The 15,195-nt window shown below is 45.3% G+C and overlaps 1 protein-coding gene and 1 long non-coding RNA gene across 2 annotated transcripts in view; both read right to left on the bottom strand.

The window, feature by feature from the left end:
- The window catches only part of LOC132406526 (mitochondrial adenyl nucleotide antiporter SLC25A24-like), a 56,654-nt gene extending 45,759 nt beyond the window's left edge, over positions 1–10,895 (bottom strand). Inside the window, exon 1 of the mRNA XM_059992319.1 lies at positions 10,428–10,895. Within this exon, the coding sequence (XP_059848302.1) occupies positions 10,428–10,625 (198 nt within the window). The 5' untranslated portion in view covers positions 10,626–10,895. The remainder of the gene's footprint in view (positions 1–10,427) is intronic.
- Positions 10,896–11,227: 332 nt separating this feature from the next.
- Positions 11,228–15,195, bottom strand: part of LOC132406529 (uncharacterized) — a 48,965-nt gene continuing 44,997 nt past the window's right edge. The window contains exon 6 of the long non-coding RNA XR_009516189.1: positions 11,228–13,930. This is a non-coding gene — a long non-coding RNA (uncharacterized LOC132406529). The remainder of the gene's footprint in view (positions 13,931–15,195) is intronic.

The following is a 15,195-nucleotide window of genomic DNA, read 5'->3' as shown; positions in this document are numbered from 1 at the left end:
TCTGTAACGACGGCACTGGAGGTCAAGGTTGTACCTCGGTCACTGGAGCCATGAGGCAGTGGCCCTACTATCTGTGTCACCGTATGAAAACACGATTACTACATCCCACTCCGCTCCTGTGCGCAAAGACGTAGATCTGGGAAGTTCCGGGTTGAGAGAAAGAAATTTGTAAACCAAATTCACCACTTGAACACGACAACACAGTGGACGAGGCCTTGAAAAATCACCACGGCTACTGGCGTGACCAGAGTTAAACTGCAGGCACATTTGCTGGGTTAGCCCCTCTCATTCTGCCTGCATGACATTTTGAAACGTCAGTGCTGGGATTGTTTACATTCAGTCGAGCAGTGGTCACAGCTAAAAGTGGAAGTAAAGTGATTCTCCATCTGTGAACAGTCACTAGGATTACAACATGCACAACAGACACTTTCACATTCTCCCTTCTCCTGCACACAAATTCTCTGACATTTACACCAGGAGCTGGCAATGCAAGGAGCACTCCTTCAAATCCGGGTGACAACTTCTCACTTTAGAGAACACCGCACAATCATCCAAAATAAATTATATTATTTATCAGTTTTTTTCCCAGAGAGAACTGCCTCTCTGTCACCTCTGTACCTCCATCAGTCCGACACTCCCTCAGTACTGTCCCTCCGACAGTGCAACACACCCTCAGTACTGTCCCTCCGACATTGAGACACTCCCTCAGTACTGTACCTCTGACATTGAGACACTCCCTCAGTACTGTCCCTCCGACAGTGACACTCCCTCAGTACCATCCCTCCGACAGTGAGACACTCCCTCAGTACCATCCCTCTGACAGTGAGACACTCCCTCAGTACTGTCCCTCTGACAGTGAGACACTCCCTCAGTACTGTCCCTCTGACAGTGAGACACTCCCTCAGTACTGTCTCTCTGCTTGAGCAGCACTATCTTACGAACCTCCCTGACAACATCATCCCCATAATTTGTACCTGTGTCTCTGTAGTGGGATTTGAACCGGCAACTCTCTGACTTGGAGCTGAGGCACAGTGCATTTCACTCAGCACGTCTTAGCACCTCTCCCAGACATTATATATAAAAAATACTTCCTGTAATCATCTTTTTTCTCTAGTATTATGTACCATGTACTGCTGCAGCAAAGAAAAATTCCACGACTCATGCCAGTGATATTAAACTCAATTCTGATTCTGCCTGCAGTCCCAACAAGCAGCAGCTCCTGAGGACTCAGCACTGCCCTGGCACCTCAACAAGGGTCAGACACCATTGCTTTTGGCAGCAGAGTGATTCAGTGTGTGGAACCACCGTCTCACGATACCAGAGTTCCTCATTCAGTTCTGACCTCTGATGCTCTCCATGTGGAATTTGCACTCTCTTCGGTTTCCCCTACATCCCAAAGATATTTGGCAATTAGTTAACCGATAGATTGCCCCTAATTTGCAGTTGAGTGCCTGAATTAATGAGAAAGTAGAGATTGTGGGTTACAGGCTGGGATAGGGTTGCATTGATAGTGAACATAGAACAGTACAGTACAGGAACAGTCCTGTTGGCCCACAATGTTGTGTTGAACTGGTTAACTTCATAATATATGCCAACTGAACTATTCCTTTCTGCCTGCAAGATTCCTCTGCTCAGGAACAGTGTTATGTTTTTGCGATTGACAGTGTATTGTCTCTTTACATTTGATCTCCCAAAGTACAGCACTCCACATTTGGCACAGTGAAGCTCCATCTGCCATTTCTCCACCCATATCTGCAGCTGACCTAGATCCCACTGTACCGTTGGCCAGTCTTCTACGCTCTCCATTACACCACCAGTCTTGGTATCACCTGCAAACTAATTTACTAACTCAACCATCTACATCTGTCATCATCCAGTTTACTGTATATGTCACAAACAGTAGAGATCCCTGCAGAACAGCACGGATCACAGACTTCCAGCCAGAATAAATCCCATTGACGACTGCTGTGATGGATATTCACTTCCTGGGCCAGTGGGCCTCTTGGTTGTTTTATAAGCTCGGCTTTCTAAACTCAGCAGCTGCCACTTAAGAGTACAAACACTGTATTTGTTTAGCTTCTAGTTGCAAGTAGGAGCAAGTCTTCAGTTCCTAAAATGTAAATAGCAAGCAGTAATCAGCTAGAAGTTTAAAAAAAACACAACTTTGCAAACAAGCTCCTTATGGAACCACAGTTTTGCTGGTTCATAGCTCCCATCTTACTGCTGAAGAGGTGCAGTCTAAGACACTGGGCTATTTAATTCAAAACAGACAACACCAAGTTGATTAGTCCAAAGTAGTGTTTAGACCAGATGGAAACAAACACAGTATATCAATAACTGATTTATTAATAAATTGTAAGTTTTATGTACTCAAGGAATTTAGCTTTACAGCATTTATGGTAGGCAGCTTGGGTTTGTGTCTCAAAAAAGCTTTTAAACTGTTTGTGTATAAACCATATTTGAGGATATATCACACACATGTAAAGTTACCCAAGTAGCAAGAAGCTGGATAAATGCAGAAGGCAGTCCAGGCTTATTAGGAATGGGGTAGGACGCATCAAGAAGCGTGTAAGAAACACAGGGTGAACTGGAAAACATTCTTCTGGATTTGATTTCTGCGATGGACAATTCATTTATCTGCATTGTGGGCATGTCTTTTTAGTTTATAGAAATTGTGCTTGTGTTTTGGAAATCCTGTTTTTGAAATTACTTGCGATCTCGAAATGGTTTGAATTTGAAAGTGTTTAAGATAGATATCTCTCTAAGTTTCAAACATGTTTTAAAGAGTGTTGTCTGGATTTAATTGTGTGTCACTGAGAATAAATAAACTACTTTGTTAATTGGAAGTATCTTCTTGTGAGAGAGGGGTTCTCACCGCTTGGATAGTGGGTACTGGCATTTGAACTCACAGTGGGAAGTGAAGATTGGTTAGTTAAACTATAATCTCCTTTTAGTGAGAGTGCTCATGAGTATTTATTTCCAATAGGGCTTAAGATCTTTGTGGACAGCAAGCCTAATAATAATCAGTTGGCACCCAACATGGTTACATTATAACAAAAGTATTATTTTAGAAAGAATTATTATTTATCAGTAGTCCAACTCAGAGAGCTCGTGACAAGTGCTGCAGCACCCAACCGAGCACTACAAAATGGTCAACCTCCTGGTTTCCGGTAAGGGCTCAGGCAAATGCCGGTCGGTATTATGAAGGTATTTATAATTTATCAGAAATACAGGATAATACACTGAACATAATGAATATTTTATTGCTCAAGTCCTAGACTGGAATGATGAAGGGATCGAAGAGTGGATGTAGATTAGGCAGGCCAAACCCCGCTGTACAACCTGCTGGACTCAGACCACCACAATTTGTGCCAGATTCCAACAATGTGGCAATAACTTGTGCCCAGAGAAACCACATTGGCCCCTTTTTAGATAGAAACCACCAGATGCCCTTGTGCAGATCACATGCTCAGGTAACAGAACCTGGTGGCCCACATCTCAATCCTGATGGATGCGGGGTGGGGGGGGGGGGGGGGTGGTTACCATGTTTTCCTCCCAGGCTCACACGAGGTATCAGTCACACTAGCGAATCCTACAGTTGCTAACGGAGCCCGGAGAACAGGAACACAGACAAGAATTATTGAAAAGATTGACTATAACAAGTGAAAGAAGAGTACCCGTACAGGGAGCTGCTGCAGCTCACCACACACAAACTTCCCATCAAGATCTTGGACCTCTGACTATTCAGAGTTTGCAGACAGTATGCACCACGGTGATGCTGAAGCAATTCGTTAGTGGCCAATGCTGGGAATGCTAGGGAGTTACAGGTCTTCTGGGCCTGCCATACACACCAAGCATATTCAACAATTCCTGTTATTACTATTTCCCATAATCCTGGTACCATCTCCACACCAGAATGGAAATCCCTATCAGTGGTTCAATTTAATACCACAGAATGTATACAGTATACAAACTGAAAACCTTACACTTTGTAGACATCCACGAAACAGAGAGAAAAAAACCCAAAGAATGAATGACAGATGTTAAAACCCCAAAGTCCCACTATGTCCCATGCACAAGCAACAAAAGCACCAATTCTTCCTCCTCTCCTCCCCACCTGCTCCAGCAAGAGCACCAACCACCCACTACAACCATGATCTAGAGTCTATCAAAAAGTACTGCCTTTCCCAACCCTTGGGCAACTTGATAGTCTCTCTCTCTCTCTCTCTCTCTCTCTCTCTCTCTCTCTCTCTGAAAGGGTGATCACTCAAGTGCGGAGGTTTCCGACTGCTCTGCCCCTGTCTTGATCCTTTGATCAGATATTTGCAAGAATTTATAAACAAATAAATGGAGGGGATGTCCGTAGATGACTTTGAACAGCATTGAGTAAAATAGTCAAAAGCTAGGGTGGCAGGGTGGAGATATGTCTCTACCAAAGGAGGTGTAAGGTGCTCCTTCCCTCCGCTAGCCTGCAGGTCACCCTTGTCGCATCTGCTGAGCCTCCTGTTCGGGGTCACATAAAGCCATGGGAGTGGCTGGTGCATATCACAAGTCCTGATTATGGGATCAATGACACCAGGCAGACAATCTCTAAAGGGGGCCAACAGAAGACAGGGAACCTAACAATGAGGGGAAACCTGTTGCTACCACCCTATATTTCCATGGCTTCTGGAAGGATTGCCAGGATCCTGAAGAAATACTAGATTAATACCATCCACAAACCTGTAAGGACACTCAAATCACAGCTTATGTGGGTCAAAGGTGACTTGGGACCCAGGATGTCTGGCGTTTACAGGATTCCCTGTGAATGCGGAGCAGTATATATCAGTCAGACAGTCACTAAAAGCATAGAAAATGTATCCGTTTGGGTAACCCAGAGAAACAGAACATAGCATTCGCAGTGGCTATGGGACTGACTTTGACGGCACAAAGCTACTGTGCTGCACCAATGGCTTTTGGGACCACCTGGTAAAGGAAACCATTGATTTAAGACTAGAGTACGTTCAGAGCCTCTTTATAAGACTAAAAAGGATTGGGAAAGAGAGCTTCGTCTTGGTATTTCTAGTGAGAATTGGGATAGAATTCTTCAATTAGTTAATACATCATCGTTATGTGCCAAACATTCATTAATACAATTTAAGGTCGTATGTCCAAGGGTAAATTAGCTCATTTTTACTCTCATATTAGTCCTATTTGTGATAGATGTCATTCTGAAATTGCGTCTTCAACTCATATGTTTTGGTTTTGTTCATTTTTGGAGAAATATTGGAAAGATATTTTTGATATTATTTCTGCAGTTTTGAATATCGATTTACAACCTCATCCTATTACCGCAATTTTTGGTTTACCAATCTTAGACCCGCTGCATTTATTTTCTTCTGCCCGTCGAATGATTGCATTTCTAACTCTGATGGCTAGAAGATCTATATTGTTGAATTGGAAAGAAATTAATCCTCCCACTGTATTTAATTGGTTCTCTCAAACTATGTTATGTTTAAATTTAGAAAAAATTAGAAGTGGTACTTTTGAGACTTCTATTAAATTTGAAAAGTTATGGAGACCATTTATTCAACATTTTCATATGATGTAATATGACCCTGTGCCAAGTTCATTTGATTTCCCAGCTTTTAGCTTATGTATTTTGAGAGGACCGGAAGTGACGGCACTGATGAATACTTATTTTTGTGAGATATTATAAACAGCCCCTTTTTTTTTCTCTCTTTTTTTTGCTTCTTTTTTCTTCTATATTAGTTATTAGATTAAATTAGCTAGTTTTGCATTATTTTTTTGTTTTTGTTTTTTTTCTTTCTTTTTTCTGTTTTCTTTATATCATATATTATGAAATATTTAGACTTACTATGTTCATACATATATTTTATGGCTTATGTCTTGGTAAACTTATTTATATTGAAACTATTATGTATGTTTTTTTTCATATGCAATGGAATTTATATGTTGGTAATTTCTTTATCAATATATCATTTGTATTCTGTCCATATTACTAATATTAATAAAAAGATTTAGAAAAAAAAAAGATTTAAGACTAGAGAATAAGTATTTTAACAAAGATGAAGGGCTCGCTATACGAAAGAACTGGAATTTGATTGTAAACGAAGTGGGACAGCGGAAACCTGATTGTTTGAGTATTAACGAATCAGGAGGGACAGACAGCAGAGGTATACCACTGTGTTAAAAATGCCTAGGCATCATCCCTGATGAAGATGGCCGAGTTTGCCAGTTAAAATTAATACCTATACCCGGCTGGAAGCCCGAGAAGAGCTTATTCAAAATCTCTGAAGAGTATTGACAATGGCTGGGATCACCCATCTTGTAAAGACTCTTCCCAGAAGCAGGCAATGGCAAACCTCTTCTGGAGAAAGGAATTGCCAAGAAGAATGTCGCTCAATTGGAATAGGAGACTGTTGCAGAACATTTTCTAACTAGCATCAGTCATGTACATGTCATGTGGCCGTTAGACACTACACTGTGCTTAGAGCAAACAGTTTTTTAAAAAATCACATCTGACTATGTTCAAAAAGCAGTGATTTCAGTCACTGATCATTGGCGAGTAATAAACATTTCAGACTGTTTCAGCTGCGATTTCAAACGTGCAGGCTTGAAGATGCCAGGAACTGTCAGGAGTGAAAATGAAACAATTTCACTACTTCAACAAGTTAGGCACTACAAAGAATTTGAAGGTATCGACAATCATCTTGAATGTTACAATGAAAATGAAGATTTGGAAAATGTTATCATTGAAAGCATTGTACAAAGGTGGTCCACTGTCTGTAACAGGCGTCTGTGCTGATTTTGTTCATTCACAGTCAATCGAAAGAACACGTCAGCATACACCAGATGAATTCCTCAGTTGATAACTATCAGGAACTAATACATAGTTTTACCGTACTTTAGTAGTTTTGGTCATGTTCTAATTTATTCTGTATTTCATAATCTGTTACTCTGTTAAACTGTAGTTTGTCTTTCATATAAATTTTTAACTATTTCTATGAAACTTTGGCTAATTGGGGCAGCAACTTAATTGGGCCAATGTGCCCTGGTTGTGATATGTCTCAATTAACCAGAATGCTCTGTACTTTTACAAGACAATATGTGGGTATATGTTCCTGAGGCTATGACTTACTATCATTGCCCGTCGTGGAAGATGCAAAACCATCTTCTCTACGACCTAAGATAGCACAGCATCCTTTACAGTACCCTTCTCACCTATAGTACTGTGATGGGTCAACAATGAAAATACACTCAATTATAATCTCTGCCCCGATTATAAATTGTTTATATCGGAAACTGAATTTGAACAACATGAGTTGCAAGCGCATCCTTTAGGGAATCATACAGTTCAATTTGCAGAGACTGAAGCCCTAGAATTATCTCTAAAACAAGTATATCTAACAGACCCAGACTTGAGATGTATTGACTCTAATTATTGAGGATAATGATGAATATTAGTAATGAGTTGAGACGTTTGATGTTGCAGTGTTCGCTGATCTTGGCAATTACCTTGCAGGTGTATCATCAGCGGTCGAATGCGGTGCTGTTGGTGTTTCTCCCTGGAGATGCTTGTAGTTATATTGGCCCGTTCGTTTGCCTTGGCCCTGATTGGTCCCCCTTCAGTGGACATTTGAATTCTACTGGCTTTCTTTGGCTCATCGGGGTTTGTAGATGGTGTCTATTTCTACACGTTTGTATACAGGGACACCAACTGGCGGTACGGAGACGTGATCTCCTTCGCTGGTCTCGGTTCATGAAGATCGAGAAGAACCACCACTTTAATTGGGACACTGCAGAGGTCCTGGCACAGGCAAACACGAAGCAGGCATGAGAATTGTCAGATGTGCAGCTCCCTTCTGATAACTTTGTAAACAAACACATTGAAATAAGTGTCATCTATGGGGGGGAAAGAGTACATAAATGTGAGCACTCCCAGACAGAAAACTAACAACTACGCACTCAGGATGTCACCTCTACTGGTGATGAAACATCTGCAAGCTAATTGCCAACCTCTGAGTACCGCAACATCAAATGACTCGAATTATGTCAGGAATGTGGTAGAAATAGACCCTCCCATCTGGTCATCTTCTGGATGGAGAACACTCAGAGGTAAGCTGCTTCCCCATTTGACGGATTATTATTGAGTCGACAATTAGTCCAGGTATTACACATCCCAGGGCATGCTGCAGGGCTCTGACACAGCTATGGTAATGAACAATGTGAGGGAGGCAAGTTGGATATTGGGAGAGAGAGAGATCAAGGAGCCTCCTGGTCGAGGGCACAAGAACAAGGGAAGCGGGCCAGAGATGCAGCAGAGATGGGACAATGCCACTTTAGCAATAGCACAGATAACTAACCCGAAACTCAAGGCCAAACTCAGGAGCAAGGTGTGAGTCATGCACCTGGCAGGGATAGGAGCGCAGACAGTGTTTGTATACAGAATCTGGGGCAGGTACGGGAGGTGACGAGTTCACAGCAAGCTGGAGGAGAGCTCAGTCCAGCAAGCACAGGATGTCAAATACTTCCAAAGGGTGTGGATCACAGGCCATTAATAAGAGTTGATTGTTCAATCCTCAATTAGCTGAACACTGACTTCAATGCCTTGGCCAAATCTGCCTATCTATCTCATTGGCAGCTCAGTGTGCAAAAGGGACTGCAAGTCCAAGTAATGACTGTGTGTAACAGAAAGGTACAACACTGACTATATGTAATAGAACAAACAGGGTGTTACCGCACTAATGGTGTATGTAACAGACAGTCCCGCATTAATGATGTGCGTGTAACAGACGGTCCCACGCCGACCGCGTGCAACATAACTGTCCCCACGCCGACCGCGTGTAACATTACTGTCCCCACGCCGACCGCGTGTAACATTACTGTCCCCACGCCGACCGCGTGTAACATTACTGTCCCCACGGCGACCGCGTGTAAGACAGTCCCCACGGCGACCGCGTGTAAGACAGTCCCCACGGCGACCGCGTGTAAGACAGTCCCCACGGCGACCGCGTGTAAGACAGTCCCCACGGCGACCGCGTGTAAGACAGTCCCTCGGCGACCGCGTGTAAGACAGTCCCTCGGCGACCGCTTGTAACAGACAGTCCCACTCTGACAGTGTGTAACAGAACTGGCCCAACACTGACGTATGTAATAGATCTGTCCCCACACCAACTGTGTGTAACAGACAGTCCCGCACTACGAGTAACAGAACCGTCCCACACCGACTGCATATAACAGAGTCCCACACTGATTGTGTGTAACAGAACCGTCCCATACTGACAGTGCGTAACACAGTCCCATACTTACTGTGTGTAACAGACAGTCCCACACTACGAGTAACAGAACCGTCCCACACCGACTGCATGTAACAGAGTCCCACACCGATTGTGTGTAACAGACAGTCCCACACCGATTGTGTGTAACAGACAGTCCCACACTACGAGTAACAGAACCGTCCCACACCGACTGTGTGTAACAGACAGTCCCACACTACGAGTAACAGAACCGTCCCACACTGACAGTGCTTAACACAGTCCCACACTTACTGTGTGTAACAGACAGTCCCACACTATCAGTAACAGAACCGTCCCACACCGACTGTGTGTAACAGACAGTCCCACACTACCAGTAACAGAACCGTCCCACACTGTGTGTAACAGACAGTTTCACACTACCAGTAACAGAACCGTCCCACACTGACTGTGTGTAACAGACAGTCTCACACTACGAGTAACCGAACCGTCCCACACCGACTGTGTAAGTCCCAAACTGCGTGTAACAGAACCGGCCCAACACTAACCGTGTGTAACACAATCCCAACTGACTGACTAATATCTCAGCCCTGAGTGTGTGTGAACACAACTGAACCAACACTGGCGGTTTGTGTGACAGGATTGTCCCCATATGACCGTGTACGCAACACAACTCTATCACCCTGACTCGGTGTGTGTGTGTGTGTGTGTGTGTAAAAAAAGAACTGTCGCAGCTCTGACCGTGTGTGTAACTGTCCCGCACACACCATGTGTGCAAAGTACTGACGGGATGCCCAACACAACGTGTGTGTAACATGTCTGTCCCAGCTCGCAGCATGTCTAGTAACATAAGTCGGCGTCCCAGTCATGTGATTCCTGCCCCAGTGAGGTCAGCTAATTCTGAGATGTTGCGTTCCGTATTATGAAAGAGGAAGGGACAGTATCGGAGAGCATTGTACCAGTGCTGGCCCCATATCGCCACTCGCCAGCTACTGTCGGACCTCCCTCCCACTCAGACAGACCCATGCCGTGGGACCGGCTGATATCAACTACCCACAAGCCCGATGCAAAACCGCCGTCCCCGACAACGGGGAGCAATAAAATCGGTTGGATTCACCGAACAAGTCTAAATTCGAAACAAAGGCAATCATTACATGAAAAATACCGTGCCTGCTCAGTGTTGCCTTCCATCGATATGCCCATGGCTCTCAGGCCTTCTCCCAGTTCCTTTATATCCACCTGTCCATCCTTATTCGTGTCAAAACGCTGGAATATCTCAGCCCATTTCTTCTCCCTCTCGCTCTCTCCCTCGTCCGCTCCTACACCTCGTGTCGGCGTTGTCGACCAGCTCCACCACGGCTTCCCCATTTCCGACGGCTTGCAGCCGGCTACACTTACACTCCGCCGGCGCCACCCGCAGCCCAGGTTTCCAAGAAAGTGTCGAGGTTTTGCTGGGAGGGCAGCGGAGAGGTGCCACAGGAGGAACAGGTCTCCTGAGTCCTGGAAGACATTATCGGTGACTGAAGTTGCCGCCCTCCCTCTCTCTGGCCAGCAGACCCCGACTGCACACCAGCCTCCTCGAAACCCGGCTTGCAGCCTGCACGCAGTTCCCACACCAAGGTCTGAAGCAGGAAGCTGCTGCTGTACAGCGAGCGAGAGAGAAACTAAATCTGTTGTTTTATATCGCCTCCGACTTCGATTACGAAAGACTGCTTACGCGGGTGGCGGGGTGACCGAAAATGCTGAGGGCTTTGCCCTCGCGAAACAGAGAGGGTCGTTGGGTGAACTGCGGGGTCAAAGTGGGGGGTCACTGAGCAGCGCCTTAATGAGTCGAAATAGTCCCTTCTCTGCTTCACTTCCACCTCAGAAGGGAAAGAAAGGGGTTCAGTGCAGGCGAGGCTGTGTGTTAAAAAGGAAGGAGAATCAGAATCGAGCTTATTGTCCCTGACGTTCGTTGTCAGTTTGTTCTTTTATGCGAGCAGTACAATGCAATACATCAAATAATAATCAATTAAAATAGGAAAATCGGTCAGCGAAGAATGGTCACATTGGTGCAAGCTGGCAGGAAAGTGACAGTAACTCGAATAACCAACCACATCATGTTACAACAGTGGTGTGCAGAACAGCATCTCTGAAAATGAAACATGTTGAACCTTGAAGTGGTTGGGCAGAAGACCACATGGGGTTCCACTCCTGTACAGAACAGAGTGGCTGTCATATGGGGGCATTGAGAGCGGACCCAAAAGCAAGACACAGACACTGAACCACCAGGAACAGGACCAGGCATGAGAAGGAAGCAAGGGAATGAGGAAGAAAGAACGCTGGACACGACACAGGCCCTGGAAGAGACAAAGATTCTGGGCCTGGGCTAGGACTTGATGAGGATAGCAGAACCAGGACAAGGAAACTGGCAACTAGGAGCCTGGGCTTGGACTCCGAGCCAGAGACTGGACAAGGACCCAGAACCTGGGTCTGACTCGGACTCGGACTCCAGAACCAGGCTCAGACAAGACGTGTCTACAGGATGAGGAGAGGTACAGGACTGGACGTGAGACTCATGGACAGGACAAGGGAACCACAGCACAGGACAAGGGAATCCCAGCACCAGGCTGGGTGAGGCACATCGACAAGACAAGAGCACAGAGCCCTGGTCAAGGGAGAACAGGAACACAGAACACAAAGACTGGGTCAGGGGAGAACAGGAATGCAGAACACAGAGTTGAGGGAGAGACAGGAACATGGAACACCAAGCCGGGACCCCTCCTTGGGTACAGGACGTAGGGCCGGAACTCATTACACAGAACGCTAAACACAACGAGACAGTTCCCAACGCTAGGTAGCGGCAGAACGGCTGAACCTACCTAGCGAAGGCATGGACACAGACAGTTCCAAACAGGGCGTGGCTCCAGGCATAGGCAAGGTGAGGCAAGGCTCCAGGCAAGGTGAGGCAGAGGCAAGGTGAGGCCCCAGATATAGGTTGCAGGCAAGGCTTCAGAGGAAAGGAAGGGAACAGTCCAGCCTCAGGGTTACAGCAAGGACGGCCTGACTTACCCCATGGAGGTGAGGACAGGATACCGACAGGACAAACCCACACAGAGGCAAGAACATGATACTGACGAGATGAACCAGCAACCAGCCTCCAACCCAGGGCCACTTATATTCTTGGCCCCAAGATGAGAATCAGGTGCCTATAATTTAGCCCAAATGAGACAAGGGAACGCCAGAAGACCCGGAGTCTGGAGTCCACAGACCAGACCGTGAGACGGAACGCGGACTTCACGGACCAGACCATGACAGTGGCCATTCTATGTGTAAATATATGTAAAGTCAGTAGGACAAAAAGAGAGCAAGAACAGTGAGGTAGTTTTCATGGGATGGTTCATCCCCCATTCAGAAATCTGGTGGCAGAGGGGAAGAAAGGGGAATTAAAAAGATCCTTTTCTGGTTGGCTGACAGTGACTAGTGTTCTGAAGGAGTTGGTGTTGGGACCACTTCTTTTTATGATGTATATAAATGATTTAGATGATGGAATAGATGACTTTGTTGCCAAGTTTGCAGATGATACAAAGATTGATGGAGGGACAGGTAGTATTGAGGAAACAAGTAGGATGCAGAAGGATTTAGACAGATTAGCAGGGTGGGCAAGAAGACAGAAAATGAAATACAATATTGAAAAATGCATGGTCGTGCATTTTGGTAGTAGAAATAAACATGCGGACTATTTTCTAAACAGGGAGAAAATCCAGGAATCTGAAATGCAGAGGGATTTCGGAGTCCTTGTGCAGAACAGCAGATTGAGTCAGTGGTGAGGAAGGCAAATGCCATGTTAGCATTCATTTCAAGAGGTCTAGAATACAAGAGGAAGGATGTGATGCTGAGGCTTCATAAGGCACTGGTGAGGCCTCACCTTGAGTATTGTGAACAGTTTTGGGACCCTCATCTTAGAAAAGAAGTGCTGGCATTGGGGACGGTCCAGAGGAGGTTCACAAGGATGATTCCAGGAATGAAAGGGTTATCATGCGAAGAACGTTTGATGGCTCTGGGTCTGTACTCGCTGGAATTTAGAAGGATGAGGGGGGATCTCATTGAAACCTTTCTAAGGTTGAAAGGCCAAGACAGAGAAGATGTGAAAAGGATGTTTCCCATGGTGATAGAGGGGCGCCCTTTCAAAACAGAGATGCGGAGAAATTTCTTTAGCCAGAGGGTGGTGAATTTATGGGATTTGTTGCCATGTGCAGCTGTGGAGGCAAGGTTGTTGGGTATATTTAAGGCTGAGCTTGAGAGGTTCTTGATTGGACATGACATCAAAGGTTACGGGGAGAAGGCCGGGAACTGGGGTTGAGGAGGTGATAGAAAAAAGGAACAGCCATGATTGAATGGAGGAGAACACTCGATGGGCCAGATGGCCTAATTCTGCTCCTGTGTCTTATGGTCTTAAGAAGCAGTTCCTAAAACTTTTGACTGTGCGTCTTCAGACTCCTGTAGCTCCTCACTGATGACAGATGCTGCCTTTATGATGCATCAGCAATTGAAGATGTCCGGGATGGTGGGAAGCCAGCGCCCATGATGGAGGTGGTTGAGTTTGCAACTTTCTGCAGCTTTTTCTGAACCTGTGCAGTGACCTCTCCAGACCAGACAATGATGCAACCAGTTAGAAAGCTCTTACAGTCCACCTGTAGTCAGATCAGGGCAAAGGGAAAGCAGGGAATGTGAAACAGGCCGGAAGAGAAGTTGAGTACGTTTTCCCAGATATTGAAGGAGTCTATTTGGCCACTGAGTCTTTCTCATCAGTCCCATTCCTTCACTGATTTCCCTCTGACCTATTCTCCCTCACCTGCCCTCCTGTTGTTCACTGATTCTTCCACCAGCCACCGAGGCTTAATCTACAATGATAACCCACCAATCTGGATGTCTTTGGGATGTGGGAGGAAACCTGAGAACCCAATGGAAACAGGTCATAGGGAGAATGTGCAAACTCCATATAGACAGCGCCTGAGGTCACAGGAGATGTTATGCAGCAGCACCACCCGCTGCTCGGGAAGTAAACAAGACAATCAGATTTCCAATATCTGCAAGTATTTTTGGTTCAGTTAAACATCAGAAACGCCATCCAATCCATGTGTTATTGAACGACAAGGATCAGAACAGCTGAAGAGAAGTTGTTAGAGGGATGGAACTCATTACTGGATCCATCCGGTTTCAAGGGCACACTCAACACTGCCAGCCAGCCATGGGTAAATGGCGTTATCCCAGGAGTGGCTCTGTGTGTGTGTGTGTGTGTGTGTGTGTGTGTGTGTGTGTGTGTGTGTGTGTGTGTGTGTGTGTGTGTGTGTGTGTGTGTGTGTGTGTGTGTGTGTGTGTGTGTGTGTGTGAGAGAGAGAGAGAGAGAGAGAGCCAGTTCCCCACCATCGAGGACATCTACATGAGGCAATGACCCAGGAAGGTGATAAACGTGATCAGGGACCCCCCCCCCCCCACCATCTGGGCCATACCCTCTTCTCAATGCTGCCATTAGGTAGGAGGTACAGAAGCCTGAAGACCCACACCCTTGAGTTCAACGCAGCTTTTTTTCTACTGGCAACAGTCTCATGAACCAACCCAGAAAAACTCTACCACCAGCTCTGTATATATTTCTTTCCCACTCTCAACTTGCATTAGTGTTGTTACATTTATTTTGTGTAAATTAGATATAATTTATGTCAATTTAAGTTTCTGTTTGTGATGTTTGTAATGTAGTGTGCTGCCGCTGCTGCAAAAAAGCTCATTTTCATGGGATTTATAAAATTGGGCATAGGACAATAAACCTGGCTTGAGCTTGACTGAGAATGTTAAAGTAAATTTCATCAGAATACATATATGTCACCATAAACAATCAATTCATTTTCCTGTGATCATACCCAGTAGATCTATAGAATAGTAACTATAACAGGATCAATAA

The sequence above is a fragment of the Hypanus sabinus genome, chromosome 16, assembly GCF_030144855.1.
Source record: "Hypanus sabinus isolate sHypSab1 chromosome 16, sHypSab1.hap1, whole genome shotgun sequence".
Classification (NCBI taxonomy): Eukaryota; Metazoa; Chordata; class Chondrichthyes; order Myliobatiformes; family Dasyatidae; genus Hypanus; species Hypanus sabinus.
Note: the sequence above shows the minus strand (reverse complement) of the source record. Positions and strands in the feature narration are given on the sequence as shown.